The 24792-nt window shown below is 42.5% G+C and overlaps 1 protein-coding gene across 1 annotated transcript; it reads right to left on the reverse strand.

Moving 5' to 3' along the window:
- Positions 1–71: 71 nt before the first annotated feature.
- LDLRAD1 (low density lipoprotein receptor class A domain containing 1) lies at positions 72–23847 on the reverse strand. Its single transcript, XM_089666628.1, has 6 exons — positions 23827–23847; positions 18513–18576; positions 18298–18420; positions 18086–18220; positions 5417–5545; positions 72–3445 (listed from the first exon to the last, which is right to left on the reverse strand). Exons 1-6 carry the CDS (start codon positions 23845–23847, stop codon positions 3300–3302), a joined length of 618 nt encoding a protein of 205 aa, XP_089522754.1. The 3' UTR covers positions 72–3299.
- Between the last annotated feature and the right edge of the window lie 945 nt (positions 23848–24792).

Raw genomic sequence — 24792 nt, forward strand, 5'->3', positions numbered from 1 at the left:
GCACTCAGTCTGATTCAGTTTTGTTCCAGGTGTGAGAAGGGAAAGTTCCCATCCCACAGCTGAGGCTCCGTACAGTTTATACAGTGCTTCCAGTGGGCACACCTGTTATTGTAGAACAGCCTTTCTCAACCAGGGTGCCTTGAAGTGTCGTCAGGGGTGCCTTGGTTAAATGTCTAAAAATTGTACAAAACTTGTATAAAAGCCAGTGGGTGGAAGAAGCCTGCCTTTTTAGTCACACAAAGCCACAGCTTTTCATTGTGCACAATTATGACCTTCTAGCCACTGGCATCCTGACAACCAATGGCATCGCCAGTTGATAAGGAGGATGACCGCTGCCTGCACAGCATCCTAGTTTGACCCTCCCCTGCCCCTCTCCATCAGTGCTGGGGTCACATTAGCTCAGTGATGGAGAAAAACTGAGGGAGAAGAGAAACACTGGAATACTAGTCAGTACCAGTGTGCAAAAGTGTATTTGCTTTGGAAGAATAAATCACCTCTAATATTGGGTGTCCTACATGTGTGGATGTTGCTGTGTTATATAAAACTATTAAAATAGTTATTCACATTATAGAATGGGGTGCCTTCAGGGGCGGACTGACAACTCATGGGGCCCCCGGGCAATAGGGGATCATGGGGCACCTGGGTCCTTGCCCAAACTCAAGCCTATGAAAAAGGTACCAGGGGCATCTCATGGGGCCCTCTACTGATCCCGGGCCCTCGGGCAGTTCCCGAGTTTCCAAATGGTCAGTCCGCCCTTGGGTGCCTCAAGACTTTCCAGAATTTTAAAGGGTACCTTTGGACTGCCCATAGTTTTAAAGGGTGCCTTGACTAAAAAAAAGGTTGAGAAACACTGGTGTAGAAAATACATTGTTTGGGCCAGCTTGGCCCAAACAAACTGATTAAAGCTGATCAGCTTTAGGTAGGAGCACAGCTCTGAAAAATCAGCTGTATTATATACACCTACAAGTGCTCGAGTGTTGCTGCTTGAACTCACTGCAGGGTTTTTCTCCTCACTTTCTGTCCCTCGGCCAGGACGGGAAGTGACGTTAATTCTGTGAGGACAGCAATAAATATTTCAGAAGAACTAAAGAAATATAAGTGAGAAAATAGCAGCTATGACACAAAAGGTGACATGTCTTATAAGTTTGGCATTAGGAAACAATAGTGCAGCGCTTGGGAGGGGACTTGCATGCTGACGTCATGCCGCCGTTTCCAGGATTCGGATCAGCGGCCATCTTCGTGAATCCGAACGGTTTGTTTATTTTTCTACTTGAATGTTTTATATACTTGTGCTGGTGATTTTAATAATCAAATACTACCACACATACTTCATCTCTGGGCTCTGTGGTGTGCGCTTTTTTTGTTTTGGAGTTTGTGCTTGAGGCTGGAGTGCAGAGGAGAGTGCATGGATACACAGGATAAGCTATTATACACGCCATTGTATTTTAGCTGTCTGGTAAGTGCATAAAGGTGGAGGATCTTTACACTTCTGGTGACAGAGTGGAGGTGCTCTTTCCTGCACTTGGGGACATTTTTCACAGTTTTTGAAGAAGATCCTTGGGACATGTATTTTTATATACACTTTGTTTATATTCATTTTGTTTTTTGTGTATGTCTTCAAAGCACTGTAGCACTTCTTGATTGCTGTGTTTGCACATTAATGCAGCTGCATTTATAATGCTCTATTGGTTTTTGAAATTTTTAGATAGTTGTGTCACTTTATTTAGGTTAAAGTGCTGCACTATTGTTTTCCATAACAATAAATATATAAAAACAAAAAAAATAGGAAAAAAAACATTTTGGATGGAATCTGGAAAATGTACAGCACAGAGTCCTGTGCCTTGTATTTCAGCTGAAGACCAGGTGTGGTTACATCAACAGCTGTTGTGTGCAAATGCACTAAAGGATCCATGTATTAAAGGCATTAAAACTGGCTTTTCTGCTATATACAAAATGTGAAACTATTTGCTGTTAATGAGTAAAGTGAACCTATGGCCAGAACATGCACACTATAGTATTTATATCTTATGAAAAAGCAGTAAGGCCCCATGTACATGGGACACTTCTGAATGATGGAAACTGACTGCTGGAAAACGTAGGTTAAAAAAATGTCTGTTTAGCTGGGTTTGCATAACGCGTTTACGTTTAGAAGCATTTTTTAAAGATAAGCACGAGAACCTCCCAAATGCCCAGAATGCACTGAAAAGTGGTAAATTATTAACTATTTCAGACTGTTTCAGAGAAATACAGAGAGTAGAAGCAGAGACAGCAGTATATGTTGAGATTAGCTTAGGTGTGAGTTGCTCATTAACATATCTTTTGTTTCCAAGGGTGGGAGAGGTCTGAGGTATGAATTGGTCATTACAATGTGTGAAGAGCTTGGTAGGAACATCCTGTGTTCAGTGTTTTGTCCATCTGAGTACCTTGAAAACGCTTTGCATGCATTTTTCATGATTAAAAAAGGCTCTGGACAACATCGGGAACTGGAAGAGTTAAAAAAAAAATTTCAAACACTTATAAACGCATTTAGCATTTGAAACGCTGATAAAATCGACTACTGAACACAAGTGTTATACGTTCAAAAAAACGACTAAACTCAAATGCCTGTAAACGAAGATGTGTACATGGACACATAGGAAACAGAGTGAGTTCAGGGGCTGCTGAAAAAAAACGCAGAACAGCTCCTAAACGTGAGTTTATCAGCTGCAGTGTACATGAGCCCTAAAAGTGCTTTAAAATAAGATCTCATTCACCTCTGTATCTATAAGCATGGTGGAGAAAATAATTTTCAAATTTCACAACACAGGCATTGAAATCTTAAAACTGAACTCCAGGGAATACAAAAATCTCATTTTAGTGGGGCTGCCACCTCACTGCAAGAGCTAAATGCTTGTTTAGGTCCAGGGTACAGGGAAGAAGCTCTCTTACTTACCTGATCCTCCCTATGTACTTCTACATCGGCCCCCCGCAGCCTTTTCACCCCTCTGCTCCAGCAGTTTTCCAGTACCATAGACTTTAATGAGCATTTAACCCTTGTGGTGCGGGGTAGAAGTATATTTGTTTTTCTTGTAAATAGACTCTTCCCCCCCCTCAAGGACAGCAGATCTTAGCATACTGCCAGCATTCTAAGGCTAAATATACAAAGGCAAAAAAAAGGTTTTGTCTGGAGTCTGGTTTGAACACTGGAAAAACAACTTAATCTGATATGCTGTAAATGCTAATCTGTTGGAAACTCCAGTTTTTCCCCAGTGATGTATATACAAATACAGTATATGTACACATTGAGATCTCTGGCCTTGCTATTTGGTGCACACATATTCATCAGACCAGTCCTGACAGTCTTGGATTCCATTTTGGCACAGGCTGCGAGGGATGCAGTAGCAGTATTGGTAAAGGACGGGGTTGCAGGTCCACCACTGGGAACCACATGCAGAACACGATGCCACTAAGAGACAGAACACAGATAGATAAGAGATTCTTCTTATAACACTAAAGAGTAGCTGAGGGATCTGAACTTGGCAGGCGTACAACTTCCTCATCTGCTGGGTCTGAACAATTTACTATACTATACTTAGTGTTACTGAACCCAGGACCCTGCATTCACTATATCTGGTCTGCCATCATACACAGAACATGGAAATACAATGATTGAATTAAATATAAACTGCTAAATACCTTTTCTCATCAGCAGTTAGAGCAGTCTTGTGGCTTCTATCAGAGGCTGGCTGAGCACTGGTTAAAGCTTGTAGGAGGAGTTTTCATTCTCCTCTGACCGTCCTATGAGGCTGCATGACCCCTGTCCCACTGTCTGGACAGTGCTGATTGTCCCTGTGCTAATCACATGCACTCTCCCAAAGAAAAAAAACCTCTAGGGCTCTGTACTATCAGCAGATGGATTGGGGACAGTAGAAGAATGGGAGGATCAAAGAAGACAGGGTCAAACAGCATTTTACACAATGCAGAGGATTAACCCCTTAGGTTTTACAGTGGGTATAACAAACATATTTTACAGGCTGATTTTACTGTTGTGGGTTTAGTAACACTTTAAATCAAAGAAAAACTATAATGGTTTTGGGTTGGTTTATTTTTTTTTTTACAAGTTGTTTGAACTCTGCTACGTATCTGGCCATCTTGAGATGAGGTCTATATAACTTGTGATGCGAGATGTTTTTCCTACAGTTGCCATAGAGGTAGCCACTGTTTCCAAGGCCTCATTTCATGCTATTCCTGCCCCCCATACAGAAACTCCTGCCTGGTTAGGCTATTATACATGCCTATATTGTTTAGAATGCAGTAATACACTGTCTCACCATGCTCTGCACATGCTCAGTTGCTCTCTATTTTTCAGCACTGTGCCAAAAAGCTAGAGACTGATCTGCTGACAAGCAAAAGATTTACTGCTCCTCAGGGGCTCTGGGCTTTGGCAAAATGGTAGCCTCTTGCATGAAGAAACAGGAACAATGCTGGAGGCATTTAACAGCACACACTCATTTTGGTAGCAAAATTATTGACATGGAATGTATATTCCTTGCAAAAGAACATAATTTTTTATCAAGTTGTTATGGGTAAAGTTCAGCTTTAAAGGATAAGTTCACCTTTTGTAATATGTTTCACCCATTTTCAGGATGTAACATGTTCCAAACGGACCGGCATGACCCGCACCCCCTCGATCCCCATTGTGACAGCTAGCATGGAATCTTCTCCCTGCTAGCTGTCACAAATTTTAAAAAACATGGCCTTGTGGGGCTCCGCCTCTCCAGCCATGTCACTCATTCACAGTATTCTGTAAATAGGAAAACTACATGTTCTGACAGCCTTTGCGGCTGTTGGCTTGTAGTTTTTCGATGAACTACAATGCCATGGTCGTTCCTTGAGCTCTCCTGTCAGCATATCTGCTTACTCACACGGGCAATCAGATGCTACTGACAGGTCAGGGGGATACCTGCATGGCATCAGCGACCTACTAATCTCTGGTGCAATGCTTTAGAGCAGTGGTGTCAAACTGGCAACCTTCCAGCTATTGCAAAACTACAAGTCCCATCATGCCTCTGCCTTTGAGAGTCATGCTTGTAACTGTCAGCCTTGCAATGCCTCATGGGACTTGTAGTTTGGCAACAGCTGGAAGGATGCCAGTTTGACACCCGTGCTTTAGAGGCTGCAGAAACAAAAAAAAATAATAAATGCACATTTTTTTTTACCTGCAAAAAATGTAGCATTTATTATTTTTTGTTAAAATGTGAAGTTATCCTTTAATGGCTCTTTGGGAGGTATAACCGCATACAGCAGGCTATAATTTAACAAATTATGTACTTATTAAAAGTTGTACATTAGTGATCTAGAACTTTGTTCCACAAACCTACAAAATGAGTTCCTGATCACACTACTATGAACGCAGTACAACCTCTTATATACTTACACGCTGCAGATTCATCTGAACAGTCCCCGCAGTTATTGATCCTGTTACACTTGTAATTGCTGTAGATCCAGATCTGTGGGTTTCCACAGCGGAATATCAGATATCCAGGCATATTTGTAGGGAGATCACCTAGTAAATACAGACCAGTATACAGTGTTAGAACCAAGGTGCAGTGAAGTAATAGGATGATAGTCCTCCAGTCACCAAGAAACAAAGGTACACATCTATTTAGGTATATGATTTATTATATAAGTTGTATGTTCTGTTTTTTTATTGATTTATATTTATATTATTTTAATCTTTATTGCAATATTATTTATGTAATTTTGGAATGTATTTATATAATATTTTTTTATTATTTAGCTTAATTTTGAATATATTCTTTAATTATGTTTATATTGGTGCTATAATTAATTTTTAACACAAGATGGTGCTATTGTGATCAGGTGATCTGGAGTTCATTTAGATTGAACTCTACCTAGTGATAATGATGCACCCTCAGGTGTTTTTTGAGATTGGGCCAATTAGGAGACATTTGGGTCTATATAAGTGCTCTTTATGGAGAGCTCACCATTCCCTCGGAAGAAGTCATTGGACGAAACGCGTCAGGGTGTGGCCTTCCTGTGACGTCACTACTCATGCTGATGCACGTGTCCGGATCACGTGATCGCGCTATTACCATCTTGAATGCGGGCTGGCTGGTGAGACACAGGATGCAGAGACTGGAGCTCTGATATAACAAAATGCCTTGTTTTTATTTGCTCATTGTGAGTGTGATTTTAAGGGGGGTTTGTTTGGCAATAAATTTGTTGGATGATACTGCACTATGGCGAGTATTTTCTTTACCCACATGTGCTAATCTGGATATGAGAGGATCTTCTCTGGAGTTTGGTGATATGCTGGATACACAGTAGTATGCTGAGTAATTACCAACACATGAGGATCGTCCTTTGAAGTCTGTTTGGTGAATGCTGGATATATACTGACATGCTGGTTAATTACTAGCACATGGTGAGTGTGCATTTTGATGGGGTGTTTTTGAGCACTGAATACCACATTGCTTATGAAGGAGGATCTCATTACTTCATTTACTGAGGATCATGTTTATATGGACTTTTCTGAATGGACTATATTGAGATTCCCTATTTATTGATTTTTTGTTTGCACTATTAATATGCACTTATTTGGTGGTTATATTTAGTTGTGTGATTTGGTTTGCGCTATTATTTGTGATTTGTATATTTTTCACATTTTTATTATTATTTTGAGTTTTTTAATAATAGCAGCATCCAGTGAGTGTATTTCCTCTCTTTATTATATTGGTGCAATGATGTTGGTATAATAGAAGTGTTGTATTTATTGGAACATTTCTTTGGTAACTAACTTTTTAGTGATCTATTTAGTTGTTGCGTGCTTTTCTTGTTCTAATTTAGCATTGCTCTTCTGTCATTAATGGTAACATTCAGTCCCAATACGGAAAAATAAAGTGCCCAGGTGTTGAATACGAATTGATGAACTTCATGCAAAAACAGGTGCTCCTCTGTGCTCAATCGGTGCCCCACATGGACAGGCACTCACCATTAGCTGTGGACCACCTATCCCTAGGTTGGTCTTAAACGCCTGGTTTGGTGATGGTAAGAATGGCACCAATATTCACCAATACGAAAAAAATCTATCAAGCGCTATCACACATGAGCGGAAACAGAAGATGACCCGGATGTTTATGCCCAAGGAATCTTCGTAAACGCGAATGAAAAATCCAAATGTTAAAAGTAGATTGGCCTAATGAGATAATGAAACCAGAATTCTGCATATTATATTTTATGTAATAAACTATATTATTAACTATATTATACTCATTGCTGGTAATTGTTGTGTATATCGCTCGTTCTGGCCGGAAGGGCGTGGCTACAAGGTCACATGCACACCGCATCACTTCCACTTGTACGGAAGACGTCAACACTATGTATTGCCCGATGAACGATTTTTTTAGATTGGTTAATGTGGGCCACGATTTTTACCAACAAACGAACGCCTCTTGGTCGTCAAATGACCGATCAGTCTATTTTCTAATCGTATATTCCCACCTTTAGCTTTGTTCCCCAGCTATCTCAGTGGACTACAAAACACCTCCCAATGTTATGGAGAAGAGAGGGAGGTGTTATGTTGTCCCAACACACTGCCTGTGCTAGGGTGACAATGCCGTTCAGTACAGTTGTCACTCTAGCACAGGAAATGAGTTAAAGGATAAGTTCACCTTATGAAAAAAAATAATAGCATAGATTTCTCGGCGCTCAGGTAGAGACAACCACTTGGTTCCCAATCCACCAACTGCTGGTGGTTCTTGTCCCTCTAGACCAGGGGTGGGCAAACTTTTTGACTTGAGGGCCGCAATGGGTTCATATATTGGACCCGGGGGCCGGACCAAGAGTAGATGAATGATGTGTATGTGTCATCCATAGTAAGTATAGTAATATTCCCCCATAGTAAGCATAGTAATTAATCCCCCATATAGTAATTCATCCCCCATAGTAATTCATCCCCCATATAGTAATTCATCCCCCATAGTAATTCATCCCCCATATAGTAATTCATCCCCCATAGTAATTCATCCCCCATATAGTAATTCATCCCCCATATAGTAATTCATCCCCCATAGTAATTCATCCCCCATAGTAATTCATCCCCCATAGTAATTCATCCCCCATATAGTAATTCATCCCCCCGTATTAATTCATCCCCCATATTAAGTCCCCCCTGTGTCAATTCACTTACCTTTGCTCCGCGCGTTCCTCTCGCCGTCTTCCCGCGCCGTTCCGGTGTAGCATGAAAATCTGTCTCCTATGAGGATCTGTCCCCCTCGACGTATCTGCGCATGTGCCAGTTTCAGGCATTAGCAGCCAATCGGCGATCTCCGGCACATGCGCAGATACGTCGAGGGGGACAGATCCTCATAGGAGACAGATTTTCATGCTACACCAGTCTTCAGGGCGGACTGTGAGAGGAGCCTAGCGGGAGCCTAGCTCCGCGGGCCGGATTAAAAGGTCCGCCGGGCCGTATACGGCCCGCGGGCCGTAGTTTGCCCATTGCTGCTCTAGACAGATACAGTGAAACTAACTATAAGTAATCCAGCCAGGGCCACTGATAAGGGGGTAGCTCCAGTCAGGGGCGGACTGACCATTTGGAAACTCTGGCACTGCCCGAGGGCTCGGGGTCAGTAGGGGGCCCCATGAGATGCCCCTGGTACCTTTTTCATAGGCTTTTTTGAGTATGGGCAAGGACATAGGGGCCCCATGATCCCTATTGCCTGGGGGGCCCCATGAGTTGTCAGTCCCCCCCCTGGCTCCAGTCCTCCTGTAGGGGGCCCAGGCATCATAATTCCAACAGGGGGGCCCAAGCAGCTGACAAGTGGCTCTCTCCTCCTGTCATTCTTGACCTACTCACCCTCTCATATCTCTCTCTACCCCCCAGGACAAACACATTCATTCTCCTTGCTCTGTCCTGTTGATTGTGCCCCGGTCAGCCTCCCTGCATTCCTTCACTCCTGTGCTCCGAGCCCCATCTATCCTGTTTCATTGTTTATCCCTTTGATCCAACTCTCCAGGCCATATATTCTTCTCTGCTGTCTCCAACATCCTTTGGTCTCCTGACACAGTCACAGCTGATCAGCTACATTCCCTTCTGTGGTCGCCTTTTATCTTCTCCCAGCCTCCCTTAGGCTTCATGTACACGATCAGCTCCAAAACTCACGGCTAGGAGCTTTTGGCATTTTATTTTTGAGTTCCTAAACTCAATTCCATAAAAGCCTAGGTGTCCATGTACACACAGGCTTGTAGCAGAGTTTAGGATCTGCCGCGTTTAGGTGAGGTTAAACCTCCCTCTCCTGAACGCGGAAGAATCGCGTTCAGGATAGGAACGTTTTGACCGTGGGAAAACGCAAAACGAGGTACCGCGGTTGCCGCATTTTCCGTTTTCCCGCGGTCAGGATAGGCTCGTGTACATGGAGCCTTAGTATAGTTAAAATGTAGCGGGGCTTCCCACTCCTTTCCCCCAGGCTAGTTCCCTTCAGATCACCCTGCTTGCTACAAACTTTTCATTGTCCAATACAACTTTTCTACTTCTGTCCGCTATGCTGCCATCACCCATTCCCTCTTCAAATCCATGTCCAATTCCTTCTGCTTAACCGTTTACTGACCAATCTGGTTAATGTGTTCCATTTGTTTCACCTACAGCTCAGATCTAGCATAATTAGATTCCTAAGGTCTCATGGAGGGCTGTGTTCAATGGTAAGCACGGGTGTTTAGTGTATCCCTGTGCTGACATGGCACATTTATTCACACCAATGCATTTTTTAGTGCTTTTCACAGAAACACACTACAGTCCATGTAACATGGTTTCCTATGGGACACATTTATTTCAGGTACTTATATAGCGCCTTCATTTTACACAGCGCTTTACATATATATTGTACATTCACATCAGTCCCTAACCCTCAAGGGTACGTACAATCTAAGGTCCCTAACTCACATTCATACATACACATAGTAGGGCCAATTTAGACAGGAGCCAATTAACCTACCAGCATGTCATTGGAGTGTGGGAGGAAACCCACGCAGGCACAAGGAGGACATGAAAACTTCAGGCAGGTGGTGCCGTAGTTGGGATTCGAACCAATGACCCTAGTATTGCCAGGCGGAAGTGCTAACCCTTTAGCCACTGTGCTGCCCATGGAGCCATGTTTGCATTTATCAGGTACCATGACATTTTCCACTGGATCAAGACCTTTATTTACATAAAAATATCATTTGTTAAAGCACTATAAAATAGTCTTATAAAATCAGGTCACATGATCCTACTGGTCTGCTTATCATATCGAAAGATGCAGCTTAGGAGGAGGGATCATGTGACACTGGGAGAAAATTTGTTCCGCAAAACCTTCAATAGGCACTACCTGAAAAGGTATTATGCTGTCAGTCAGCCTCTATGAATGAGAATGGGGTGGAATGTGGGGGGCAGCGGCGGTGGGTGGGGGGCTGATGTCTCTAGAGGTTTCAATCTTAAACACAATCCAAGCTATACTGGCAGCAGATGTGACAGAAGTGCTGCTGTAGTGGTGAAGTGCCATCGCTACAACTCCTAGGAACTGTTACTTTGATTGGGATTTATATACCAAGAATGCTGACTATTGAAAAGACGCAATCATTAGGCTTCATGCACACAGGACAGTTTTTTTTCTTTGAGGAAAGAACAAATAGAGGGCGCACAGGCCTGGTGCATTACCATAAAAAATGTTTAATAAAAAATAAAGTAGGTGTTCTACTCACAAACGACAATGTAGTCAAGACACATCATAAAGAACAGCTGGGTCAACACTGCGCTGAGTAACAGAGGGCTCTGAGGAAGAGGCAAGTCCTCGAAACGCGTCAGCCTGTTGGATGTCTACACTCCCTACTGAGGACTGTTACTCAGTGCGTTGTTGACCCAGCTGTTCTTTATGATGTGCCTTGACTACATTGTCGTTTGTGAGTACAACACCTACTTTATTTTTTATTAAACATTTTTTATGGTAATGCACTAGGCCTGTGCGCCCTCTGTTTGTTCTGTCCTCATTCAGTACATTTGGATTCCCCCGGTCTATTTGAGGGCAGCAAGGTGTGCATGTTCCAGGACATTCTTAATGTGGTTGTAGCCTGCATCGAGTCCATCCCCGAGCGCAGGAGCATTTGTGTTTGCTGGTTCTTAGTTTTTTTTTTCTTTCCCTGGACTCCTTCGCTCCAGGGAAGGAAAAAGCAGTCTAAAAATGCAACTAAAATGCTTTTTGGAAACACGTTTAGCCACATCAAGCGTTTGGACGTTCATTCATTCCATTGGCCAGAATATTAATTTATTCTGGCCATTGGAATGAACACTTACAGTAAGTGCTAAATGTGCCTAGTGCTTAACCTCTTCACGCCGGCCGAACACAAATGTGCGGCCTCCTGGGCGTCTGGGCCTAGATGCCGAGCGACCGCACATTTGCGTTCTATTAAAAAAGAACATATGTGCTGAGAGCGCGCGCCCTGCGTGCTCCCAGCACACATGTCCGGTACTCACAAAAAGGTCCCGATCTCCTCTTTCGATCGGGACCTTTCCCGATCATGTGACCGCCGTGATGGCGTGTCACGGAGGTCACATGACCCTAAACCCCACCCCGCCTCCCGGCTTCTGAAACCCTTAAAGGCCCGGGATGCCCCGGCGCAAAGGGGTCAAGTGTTCATGTACACGGAGCGTTTGGAAAACTCTTTTGAACTATGGAAACTAACTGCTGGAAAACGTAGGTTAAAAACATCAGTTTAGGTGCGTTTGCATACCGCGTTTAGAAGCATTTTTAAAAGATAACCTCAGGAGACCTTCCCGAATGCCCAGAATGCACTGAAAAACAGTAACAAATTAACTATTTCAGACATTTTGAGAGAATTAGAGAGAACAGAAGCAGAGAGAGCAGTATGTGTTGAGATGACCTGTCTTTTCTGGTTGTATTCACTATGGATCCCATCATGAGCATAATGCGGCACGTTCTACCATTTTTTCCGTCACTCGAAACCTGGAACTGACTGCGCTGGTGTCCCGGGTCCATTTGAATACATGGAAAACGCTTAGCATACATTTCTGATGATGAACAAAAAAGGCTCTGGACAGCATCTGGACATGGAACAGTTAAAAAACGCTTCTAAAGGAAACCGCTTATAAACGTGGTTAACCGCGTTTACAAGCGGTTGAAGTTTGAAACGCCGGTAAAATCTACTCCTGAACTCAAGTTTGGTGTGTACAAAAAAACGACTGTAAACTCAACTGCCTGTAAATGACATAGTGTACATGGACACATAGGAAAACATTAGGGAGAGTTCAGGGGCTGCTGAAAAAAAACACTCAACAGCTCCTGAACGTCAGTTTAGGAGCTGCAGTGTACATGAGCCCTAAGAGTGTTTAGACTTTTTTGTGGCAAAATGCCCCTCTTTTAAACGCATTTGGCACGGGGGGGGGGGGGGGGTTCTGCCTCTAAACACTTGTAATCTCCTATGTGTACAAGGGCACCTAGGCTAACATAGAAGGGCCTTTAGAGGCAGAAAAAAAACACCAGATGCCTCTTAAAGTGGCTTTTTTATGCCGAATGTGCATGGGGCCTTAGAGTAAGGAATGATACAGGTAAAAAAAAAAGTGTATATCAGGGCAAGAAACATTCAGTATACACTGCAATACATGCATATTTCCCATATTTTATCCATTTAAAGACACTAAAAGTACAGAAAAGTACCTGCTGCCCCGCCAGAAATGCACTCAGCTATTAAGTGCTGACAACACACATTTTTGTGGACTGAACAGTGTTAGCTCTGTCAGGTTCTCTCTTGACAAACTAGTCAGACTCTTCATCGTCCACAGTATAGAGGCCAATCACCCTAGCCCAGGGGAGGACTGACAGCTCACGGGGCACCTGGGCAATAGGGGATTATGGGGCCCCTGTATCCTTGACCACACTCAAAGCACACCCAAAAAAGCCTATAAAAAAGGTACCAGGGGCATTTCATGGGGCTCCCTACAGTGCCCGAGTGCTCTAATGGTCAGTCTGCCCCTGCTGTAGCCCCATAGTAAATACAGGGAGGGCTAATTACGGCTGATAGCTCTGGAAGTGAGCACTGGGCACAGAACAGCTCTGACATTCTAATGTGATCAAAAGATATGACATAATGTTTAATGGTATATTTAACAAACCAAAAAGGGAGCAAATAGGAGAAGTTCATTGTTACCATTTACTTACACTTTTATGTAACTGTAAATCCAATCCCCGTTTGAACCATTTCATAAGAAGATGAGATTTGTCACTATCACTACCACAGAATACAACTGATGATGATACAGTCAGGTCCATAAATATTGGGACATCGACACAATTCTAACATTTTTGGCTCTATACACCACCACAATGGATTTGAGATGAAACAAACAAGATGTGCTTTAACTGCAGACTGTCAGCTTTAATTTGAGGATATTTACATCCAAATCAGGTGAACGGTGTAGGAATTACAACAGTTTGCATATGTGCCTCACACTTGTTAAGGGACCAAAAGTAATGGGACAATTGGCTTCACAGCTGTTCCATGGCCAGGTGTGAATTATTCCCTCATTATCCCAATTACAATGAGCAGATAAAAGGTCCAGAGTTCATTTCAAGTGTGCTATTTGCATTTGGAATCTGTTGCTGTCAACTCTCAAGATGAGATCCAAAGAGCTGTCACTATCAGTGAAGCCATCATTAGGCTGAAAAAACAAGAGATAGCAAAGAGATAGCAAAAACATTAGGCGTGGCCAAAACAACTGTTTGGAACATTCTTAAAAAGAAGGAACGCACCGGTGAGCTCAGCAACACCAAAAGACCTGGAAGACCACGGAAAACAACTGTGGTGGATGACCGAAGAATTCTTTCCCTGGTGAAGAACATACCCTTCACAACAGTTGGCCAGGTCAAGAACACTCTCCAGGAGGTAGGTGTATGTGTGTCAAAGTCAACAATCAAGAGAAGACTTCACCAGAGTGAATACAGAGGGTTCACCACAAGATGTAAACCATTGGTGAGCCTTAAAACAGGAAGGCCAGATTAGAGTTTGCCAAACGACATAAAAAAAAGCCTTCACAGTTCTGGAACAACATCCTATGGACAGATGAGACCAAGATCATCTTGTACCAGAGTGATGGGAAGAGAAGAGTATGGAGAAGGAAAGGAACTGCTCATGATCCTAAGCATACCACCTCATCAGTGAAGCATGGTGGTGGTAGTGTGATGGCGTGGGCATGTATGGCTGCCAATGGAACTGGTTCTCTTGTATTTATTGATGATGTGACTGCTGACAAAAGCAGCAGGATGAATTCTGAAGTTTTTCGGGCAATATTATCTGCTCATATTCAGCCAAATGCTTCAGAACTCATTGGACGCCGCTTCACAGTGCAGATGGACAATGACCCAAAGCAGACTGCAAAAGCAACCAAAGAGTTTTTTAAGGGAAAGAAGTGGAATGTTCTGCAATGGCCAAGTCAATCACCTGACCTGAATCCGATTGAGCATGCATTTCACTTGCTGAAGACAAAACTGAAGGGAAAATGCCCCAAGAACAAGCAGGAACTGAAGACAGTTGCAGTAGAGGCCTGGCAGAGCATCACCAGGGATGAAACCCAGCGTCTGGTGATGTCTATGCATTTCAGACTTCAGGCTGTAATTGACTGCAAAGGATTTGCAACCAAGTATTAAAAAGTGAAAGTTTGATTTATGATTATTATTCTGTCCCATTACTTTTGGTCCCTTAACAAGTGGGAGGCACATATGCAAACTGTTGTAATTCCTACACTGTGCACCTGATTTGGATGTAAATACCCTCAAATTAAAGCTGACAGTCTGCAGTTAACACACATCTTGTTCTTTTCATTTCAAATCCATTGTGGTGGTGTATAGAGCCAAAAATGTTAGAATTGTGTCGATGTCCCAATATTTATGGACCTGACTGTATATCAACACTGCAACGAGCTTGCCCACTCTAGTGTTTACATTCTTCCTGCATGTGAGTAGGCCTGCAGCACTAGCACAGTACCATTTATAGCATTATATATGATACAGTTCTGTCACTAGCGTTAACATATTTTTTTTTTCTGCATTCCCCCCTCAGTGAGTTCTTCATTACATAGTTTTATTACATGCTAATTCTGCCACTTTCTTTAATTGGGTGACAGCACTTTGTTCTGCAGTGAATTCTACAGCAGCATTGTCACCCTGTGGATATACAGTAGGGAAAATTATTATTTGATCCCCTGCAGATTTTGTAGGTTTGCCCACTTACAAAGAAATGAAGGGTCTATCATTTTTGTCATAGGTGTATTTTAAATAATAGAGACAGAATATCAAACTAAAATCCAGAAAAAAACACGATACAAATGTTATAAATTAAGTTGCAGTTCAGTGAGTAAAATTATTTAATCCTCAAGCAAAACATAACTAAAGTACTCTGTGGAGAAACCCTTGTTGGCAAGCACAGAGGTAAGACGTTTCTTGTAGTTGGTTACCAGGATTGCACACATCTCGGGAGGGATTTTGGTTCACTCTTCTTTACAGATCTTCTCTAAATCCTTAAGGTTTCTTGGCTGTCACTTGGCAACTCCAAGTTTAAGCTCTCTCCACAACTTTTCTATGGGATTAAGGTCAAGAGACTGGCTAGGCCACTCCATGGCCTTAATGTGCTTCTTCTTGAGCCACTCCTTTGTTGCCTTGGTGGTATTATTTGCGTCATTGTCATGCTAGAAGACCCATCCACGGCCCATCTTCAGTTTTCTGGCTGAGGGAAAAAGGTTCTCTTCCAAGATTTTACAATGCATGGTCCTGTCTAATGGCCCCTCAATTCGGCAAAGTTGGCCTGTACCTTTAGCAGAGAAGCAGCCCCAAAGCATAATGGTTCCACCTCCGTGCCTGACTGTAGGGATGGTGTTCTTAGGGTCATAGTCAACATTTTTCTTCCTCCGAACACAGCGAGTTGCAATAATGCCAAAGAGCCCAATTTTTCTCCCAGTCTTTCTCTGAATCATTTAGATGTTCATTGTCAAACTTCAGACGCGCCTGTACATATGCCTTCTTGAAGAGGGGGACCTTGCGGGCACTGCAGTTCAATCCATGGTGGCGTATTGTGTTACCAATGGTTTCTTTGGTGACTGTGCTCCCAACTGCTTTGAGATCATTCAAAAGCTCTTCCCATGTAGTTCTGGGCTGATCCCTCGCTTTTCTCATGATCATCCTTACCTCATGAGGGGAAATTGTGCATTGAGCTCCAGACTGACGGCGATCGATGCTTATTTTGTATTTCTTCCATTTGTGAATAGTCTTTCCAACAGACGTTGTCTCCTTCTCACCAAGCTTCTTGCTGATGATCCTGTAGCCCATTCCCGCCTTGTGCAGGTCTACAGTCTTGTTCTCTTTGGTCATGCCCATGGTGGTGAGGTTTGAATGGAAGAAAGATTCTGTGGACAGGTGTCTTTTATACACATAATGAGTTGTCGTTAGGTGCACTTTCTTAAACTGACAGGACTAATCTGTGTACCACATGAGCACATAGCCAGTCTGTAGGAGCCAGAGTTATTGTTGGTTGGTAGGGGATCAAATACTTATTTTACTCACTGAACTGCAACTCAATATATAACATTTGTGTTATGTTTTTTTTTTTCTGGATTTTTGGTTGATATTCTGTCTAAAATACACCCATGATAAAAATTATAGATCCTTCATTTCTTTGTAAGTAGGCAAACTTACAAATTCTGCAGGAGACCAAATTCTTATTTTCCCCATTGTAGTAGACTTAGGTAGACCTGTAGCTTAAAGTAGATTTTAAGGCCAAACTCACACAGGAGTTTAGATTTGGCCAGGGGTGCAGGGGTGGCCTTGTAAATGCTGCTTTCACACACTCAGTCCAATTGTGTCTACAGCTGACAGCAATGGCTGTCAGATCTGGACTCTGTACAAGTCAATGGCAGGCAATGCTGCTGTTCGCCTGTAACCATGCATTTGAGCAGTTAGATGGGAAGTCTCTGACCCTGGAAGCAGAGAGCGTGCATTGGTATTTCTGCTGAGTTTTGGCCGCATACAAACTGGCAGCAGCTAATCAGCCAGTTTTTATGCAGCCATAGCACAGGTTGTTGCTACATCAAATTTTCCATGTCTAAACTGCTGTGCTAGTGTAGCCTTAGACACATGAAAGTACAACTCCAACCAACACTTTTTAAGCAGTTACAGCAGCTAGTTTTTTTCTGTAATGCGAATAAAAGTTAACATGGATGGTTTATGGTTTCTCCCAACCCTTGCAACTGCCCTTTTTGCTGGACAGCTTGGCCTGGTACAAGAAGTAGAAAAATTCTGGATCTAATGGCAGGATCAACAGGTAATAAAAATTGGGGTGGCTCAGAAAACATATACTACCTATTAATGCTATTGATAAACTGTATATAAATATATAAAGTGGTATCATGGTATCACCCAAAATCAAAAATGAATAAACTGCAGCTTACCAATCATTAGATTGGTAGAGGCTGCATCATTAGAGGCTGCATTTGTTTCCTTTTTTATTTTAGACTTTTTTTTCCTTCTGTTTTCACCTGGTGATTCGGCCAGTAACACATCTCCTGTATTACAATGTCCCCACTCTGGATGAAGGAGCAAAAGGCAGGAGGCATCTTTGGACAGCAGCTTTGTCAGTTTTGAGGGGGGGGGGGGGGGGTTAGATTAGGATACACTAACAAATTGAAGCCAAACTCCTACTCAGACTGCAGTTACACAAGCAGTTACAACAATAGTTTTTCCTTTTGGGATAAAGATTTTACAGAAATAAAAGATCATTGTAAGCACCCCTGCCAGTGTTAAATGGTTTGGTTCAGCTATGTAACTGAAACATCTGCCATTCTGCTGTAGAGATTGTGCTTTTGAAAAAAAAACAAATTTACTGGCTAGATCACCAGATGAAAATAGAAGAAAGAAAGCCTAAATAAGAAAATGAATGCAGCCACCACATCTAAGAATTGGTAAGCTGTAATATAATAAAATGTTTGCTTTAATTTTTGATTTTGCCCATACTTAGACTACCCTTACAATGCTGGAGTTGTACTTACTGCACATAGAAGCTTCTTCATCCTCCCCAGTTCCGCAGTCATTGAGGGAGTTACAGACCTGTGATGGCAGTAGACATGTAATCCTATCATTGCACAGGAATCCCGTATAATTGCCTGTGACACAGTAGCGACTCTCTGCAGGCAAACAAAAGAACTGTTGATTTTTAATATTCCTCTAGCTGACTATTATTATTAATATGTATGCAAGTTACCTGGTGTTTTTGACGGGAGGGCAAAAACAACTGTACATGCAATGGCGACTGCGACAATCATCAGGATGACAAGAAGGGAAGCGATTATACACACACAACGTCTGCTACAGCCACAACACAAGTCTGAGAATAAAACAGAACACCCCTTATCAGGACACAGCAAAGCCAGGTGAAGGTAGGGAAGGAGATAAATGGGAGATAGATGGTCCTATTACCTTTTTCAGTTCTGGAGAGCATTGTCACTGTAGAACCAAGCGAGCTGGCATCCATACTTCTTCTCTGGAATAATGAACACAGATGGGAATACTCTAAAGGCAAACTGTGTGTTATAATTTATACTACTGTAGTCAGCTGCTAGGACTCCATTTTTCTCATAGATCTTCGGAAGCCACCACTGAGCAATGACATCGTTGTTTGCTGATTTATGCCACTAGATCTTAGTTATCAAAGTGTTGGAAGAACTGTATTTCCGATGGTAAACAAATACTTCCTTTCATTCTTGGCTTCACTGTAAAAATCACTGTACCGTCCAAAACATTTTGTTTCAGATATGTTAAAGCTCAATTCCTGCCAAAGGGAAGGGTTAGAGCAGCTTTTCCCAGTCTTTGTAACATGGAGGAACCCTTGAAATAACCTTCCAGTCTTAAAGGATAAGTTCACCTTTCATAACATATTACACCCATATTCAGGGTGTAACATGTTACGAATGGACCAAGCAACTTCTCCCTGCTCGTCAATGTGACAGCTAGTGGGGGATCTTCTTCTTCCCGCTAGCTCTCACAATTTTTAAAAAACGTGGCAGTGCGGGGCTCCACCCAGCCACGTCATTTATTCATGGTGTTCTGTGAATGAATGAACTACAAGTCCCGACAGCCTTTGCAGCTCAAGAAACCCCTTACAACAGCTGGAGGAACCCTAGGGTTCCACAGAACCATGGTTGAGAAAGACTGAGTTAGAAGCTCCGTGTTATTTCTGTCGATGTCCCTATTATAATTGTCAGGACAGGAAGTGATGGGAAATATCTCCAACCAGGACACAGATGAAAAAAACCAATAACACATTTTTAGTGGAGCGGAGAAGGGTCAGAACTTCGAAACAATGTTTTTCTTGCTGTCTGTGTCTTTCTGTCCTGCTACTCCTATCTCCGTACATAAATCACAGGGATAGGATTGCAGACTCAATTAAAAATCTCCACGAATACAAAAACCTGTAAAACATAGGGGAAGTAAGGTAGTTCAGTCTGTAATTTATAGGAGACTTCAAGACAGCCTCCATGGAATCCCACTTGGGATCAAAGCATGATGGCAGAGATTAAAACTCTTCCCTGCTGGGAAGAAAAAAATTGGAATTTCTTCCGAAATATCAAAATATCTCTTAATATTTAACTTTCTAGAGTATTTATTTAGATCAATGTAGGTATTAAATTTATTAAGACCAGCTTTCAGAGCAAATTTCAATCCTAAATCCAAAACTTCAGTCTCCTCCTTGGACAAAGAGACCGAACTAAGATTATATATACCTTTACCTATCAATCTTTCCTTCTCTTTTTGTTGGTGTTTTCTCCTTCCTCCCCTACATCCTCTATGTGTTCATGTACAGGGCCTCTCCTGAAATCCTTTTCTCCTCCCTTGTAATAATATGTTTTTTGGGGGGGGTCTCCTTACCTAGTTGGAATGGTTCCTTTGGGTCCTTCATTGATAGCCATAGTTGTATGTTGGGGTCCTTCATTGATAGTCATAGTTGTATGTTGGGGTCCTTGGTAGATAACCCCAATTGTATGTTGGAGTTTTTAGTAGCCACCAGTAATCACTGTGTTCTCTCAGTGGGAGGGATTCCCCCATCAACACGGACTGTGCGCCATCTAAGCTCCATCTATTAAGCTCCATCTATGTCCTTCCTTAGGTTGATTTGACATAGAACCGTTGAAAACTGCAATTTAATCCCCCATCTAGGCCAGACCTAGCCCAAGCAATCCCAAGAATGCCAGATAAGAACACAGCATTAATACAAGCCTTACATAATGCTTTTCCTAGCCCTTTACAATATATGCAGTCTAAATAGATCAGAAAAGATTTGTTAACTGTGCTTCAGGCAGTTAATGCATTTAATTATGACAGCCCTTCACTCAGGCTTCAGGTGTAACCGGTTTGTCTGAGTTACAGTTGCAAGAAAAAGTATGTGAACCCCTTGGGATTACGTGGAGTTTTGCATGAATTGGGCATAAAATGTGCTCTGAACGTCATCTAAGTCACAACAATAGAAGAACACAGTCTGCTGAACATAATACTACACAAACATTAGATGTTGCCATGGTTTAATTGCACATAACATGTAAACATTCACAGTGTAGGGAGGAAAAAGTATGTGAACCGTTGGACTTAATAACTGGTTGACCCTCCTTTGGCAGCAATAACCTCAACCAAACGTTTCCTGTAGTTGCAGATCAGACCTGCACAACGATCTGGAGTAATTTTGGACCACTCCTCTTCACAAAACTGTTTCAGTGCAGCAATATTCTTGGGATGTCTGGTGTGAATCGCTCTCTTAAGGTCATGCCACAGCATTTCAATCGGGTTGAGGTCAGGACTCTGACTGGGCCACTCCAGAAGGCGTATTCTGTGCTGTTGCAGCCATTGTTTTGTTTATTTACTTGTATGCTTTGGGTCATTGTCCTGTTGCATCACCCATCCTCTGCGGAGCTTCAGTTGGCGGACAGATGGTCGCACGTTTTCCTGCAAAATGTCTTGATAAACTCTGGAATTCATTTTCCCATCAATGACAACAATCCGTCCAGGCCCTGAGGCAGCCCCAAACCATGATGCTCCCTCCGCCATGTTTTACAATGGGGATGAGGTTTTGATGTTGGTGTGCTGTGCCTTTTTTTCTCCACACATAGTGTTGTATGTTCTTCCCAAACAACTCAATCTTGGTTTCATCTGTCCACAGTGTATTTTGCCAGTAGTGCTGTGGAACATCCAGGTGCTATTTTGCAAACTTCAAACGTGCTGCAATATTCTTTTTGGACAGCAATGGCTTCCTCCGTGGTGTCCTCCCATGTACTCCATTCTTGTTTAATGTTTTCCTTATTGTAGATGTGTCAACAAAAATGTTAGCATGTGCCAGAGATTTCTGTAGGTCTTTAGCTGACACTCTGGGATTCTTTTTTACCTCATGCAGCATTCTGCGCTGTGCTCTTGCAGTCAATTTTACAGGATGACCACGCCTAGGGAGAGTAGCAACAGTGCTAAACTTTCTCCATTTGTAGACAGTCTGTCTTACCGTGGACACATGAACATCAAGGCTTTTGGAGATACTTTTGTAACCCTTTCCAGCTTCATGCAAGTCAACAATTCTTGATTGTAGGTCTTCTGAGAGCTCTTTTCTGCGAGGCATGGTTCACATCAGACAGTGCTTCTTTAAACCAGTAAACCCAAAACAGGTGTGTGTTTTTTAAGGGCAGGACAGCTGTCAGCAACACATCCAATATCATCACACTGATTGGAGTCAAGGTTGGCTCACTCCTGGCTCCAATTAGCTCTGGGAGATGTAATTAAGCTAGGGCCTCACATACTTTTACCTCCCTGCACTGTGAATGTTTACATGTTATTTGCAATTAAACCATGACAACATCTAATGTTTGTGTAGTATTATGTTCAGCAGACTGTGTTCTTCTATTGTTGTGACTTAGATGACGTTCAGAGCACATTTTATGCCCAATTCATGCAAAACTCCATGTAATCCCAAGGGGTTCACATACATTTTCTTGCAACTGTATATAAAAAAAAAAAAATGCTACAAGATCTCACATCTTTCAAAGCAGTTCCTTCTAGGAAGGTAGACTTTATATATTGTCATTTCAAGCATGCTGGTAGAGAAAAATCACAGCTTTATAAAAATGTAGATGTTATGTATTTATTTATTACAAGTACTTATATAGCCCCATCAATTTACACAGTGCTTTACTTATATATTGTACATTCACATCAGTCCCTAACCCTCAAGGGGCATACAATCTAAGGTCCCTAACTCACATTCATACACATACTAGGGGCAATTTAGACAGGATCCAATTAACCTACCAGCATGTCTTTGGAGTGTGGGAGGAAACCAGAGTACCCAGTGGAAACCCAAGCAGGCACAGGGAGAACATGCAAACTCCAGCCAGGTGGTACCGTGGTTGGGAATTGAACCAACGACTGCCAGGTGTAAGTGCTAGCTATTTAGCCACTGTGCTGCCCAATTTTGACTTCTAGAAAAGCCATTTGTAAATTCCAGTTATTAAAAAATTCCCTTTCCAATTCATTCTGAAGCCAGCCATGAAATGTATTGTTACCTAAAGGAAAAGTGAAAGCTTCATCATTATGAAAAAACACCCTCCTAGCATTTCTAGCCACGGCCATCTTGAGTAAGGGCAGGTGATTCGTGTAGCATTTACTTCTCGGAATCCATCTGCCCTTAGCTCAAGCATGCAGACAGGAAGACATGCTTATACATCTACCTACCACAACGTTGTCCTGTTCCAGAAAAACAAAACAAAAAAAATGGGAAAGGACTGCATCAATTAACTTAGCTGACTAACTCTGTTCATCTCGATTAGGTGATGGTTAGGACTACATTGTTTTCCATTTTTGCAGACCTAAATGTGATGGATCAGAGGTAGCCTGATGTAAACAGACCAATCTCTTTACATCCAGCAGCCCTTAGATGCAACATGTGTCCACCACAGTCCACTGCACAAATGCAGATACAAAACTGAAAGGACACAGATGTCAGAAAAGTGACATCTGTTCCATTCTGCTCCAATTCAGGAGTGGATCTGCCTACGGATCCCCTGCTGAATGGATCGGCTGTGATCATATGAGAACCTTCCCTCACTCTATTGAGAAAAAAAAAAATGGCTGGACCGTGTCTCATGGTGACCCTTTCTCCCATGACAGGTTTCCTTTCACAATATCTTATAATCAATTCATACAGTTATAATAGCTTCCTAAAAACTAGCTAGCATGTAGGGTAACATGACACAATCCCAGATGGGCTGATGATACCTGGACTTTTTATACTTCTCATCTTTACATGTCCTTGTTGTTTGTTGCTTAGACCTTGTCCTGTCTACCATTTGCTATACTATATCTGGTCTGTGGATATGATCTGCTGTACTGCAACCTATACTTTTTTTTTTTACCCCAAGCCTGTCTTAATGCTGTACCCAGGGACGGACTGACCATTTGGAAACTCGGGCACTGCCCGAGGGCCCGGGGTCAGTAGGGGGCCCCATGAGATGCCCCTGGTACCTTTTTTTTTGAGTTTGGGCAAGGACACAGGGGCCCCATGATCTCCTATTGCCCGGGGGCCCCATGAGTTGTCAGTCCGCCCCTGGCTGTACCATATATTGTCAGGACAGATATTGCAATTTTGATCTTTTTCTATGCCCTTTATGTGTTGTTTGTATTACTGTTTTGTACAAAACCTCAATAAACAGTGATTATAAAAAATAAAAATGTACACAAATCACATAATTTATTTTCTCACCTTTGGGTAGGTCCGGTTCATGATCTATGATGGTTCAATTGCAGACCAAGTCGAAGGTGAACTTTTTGACTCCACAGGTGTGCACTGTGCCTCTGTGTTCGTGCTGGAAGTTTACACTGAGAACCAGCCCTGATTCCAGTAACCAGGAGACCAGCCAAACACTGACAACTTTGTAGCTGAGGGGACCTGACACTGATGTACACAATTAGTCACCTGCTTGTCACATGGCTAACGACCTGAACTTGGTGTGTCCACCTGCAGGGAAATAGCATATTACACGCTTCATTTGCTTCCAATATATCATTTGGGACACACCAAGAAGCAGCTTTCCAGCCTGCCAGGATGAACAGTAGTAGTATGTCCTGTAGGCAGAACACTGCTTGTCAGCTTTGTCTTTAGAGATTTAATACTTACAGTTTTATGTGAAACAAAGAACACCAATCTAAACCAAGGTTGCTCTGGGTTGAGGGAGGCATAGGATGGCATTGGCAGAGGAAAAAATAATACCCTTCTACCCACCAGTGCTCTCCTTCCTCCACTCTTCTCACGTAAGGTATTAGTCCCAATGCTTTCTATAAAGCAGCAGTAGCTAAATGGTTAGCACTTCCAGCTGGCAGTACTAGGATCGTTGGTTCAAATCCCAACCACGGCACCACCTGCCTGGAGTTTGCATGTTCTCCCTGTGCCTGCTTGGGTTTTCTCTGGGTACTCCAGTTTCCTCCCACACTCCAATGACATGCTGGCAGGTTAATTGGCTCCTGTCTAAAATTGTCCCTAGTATGTGTATGTATGAATGTGAGTTAGGGACCTTAGAATGTACACCCCGCGAGGGTTACAGACTGATGTGAATGTACAATATATATGTAAAGCGCTGCGTAAATTGATTGCGCTTTATAAGTATAAAATAAGTGAGCGCTAAAAGTCACTGTAGCAGCTAGAACACCCAAAGGCACCAATCAACCTCCA

Source organism: Staurois parvus, unplaced genomic scaffold (genome assembly GCF_062004578.1).
Source record: "Staurois parvus isolate SC_StPar_1 unplaced genomic scaffold, SC_StPar_1.0 ptg002753l, whole genome shotgun sequence".
Taxonomy (NCBI): domain Eukaryota; kingdom Metazoa; phylum Chordata; class Amphibia; order Anura; family Ranidae; genus Staurois; species Staurois parvus.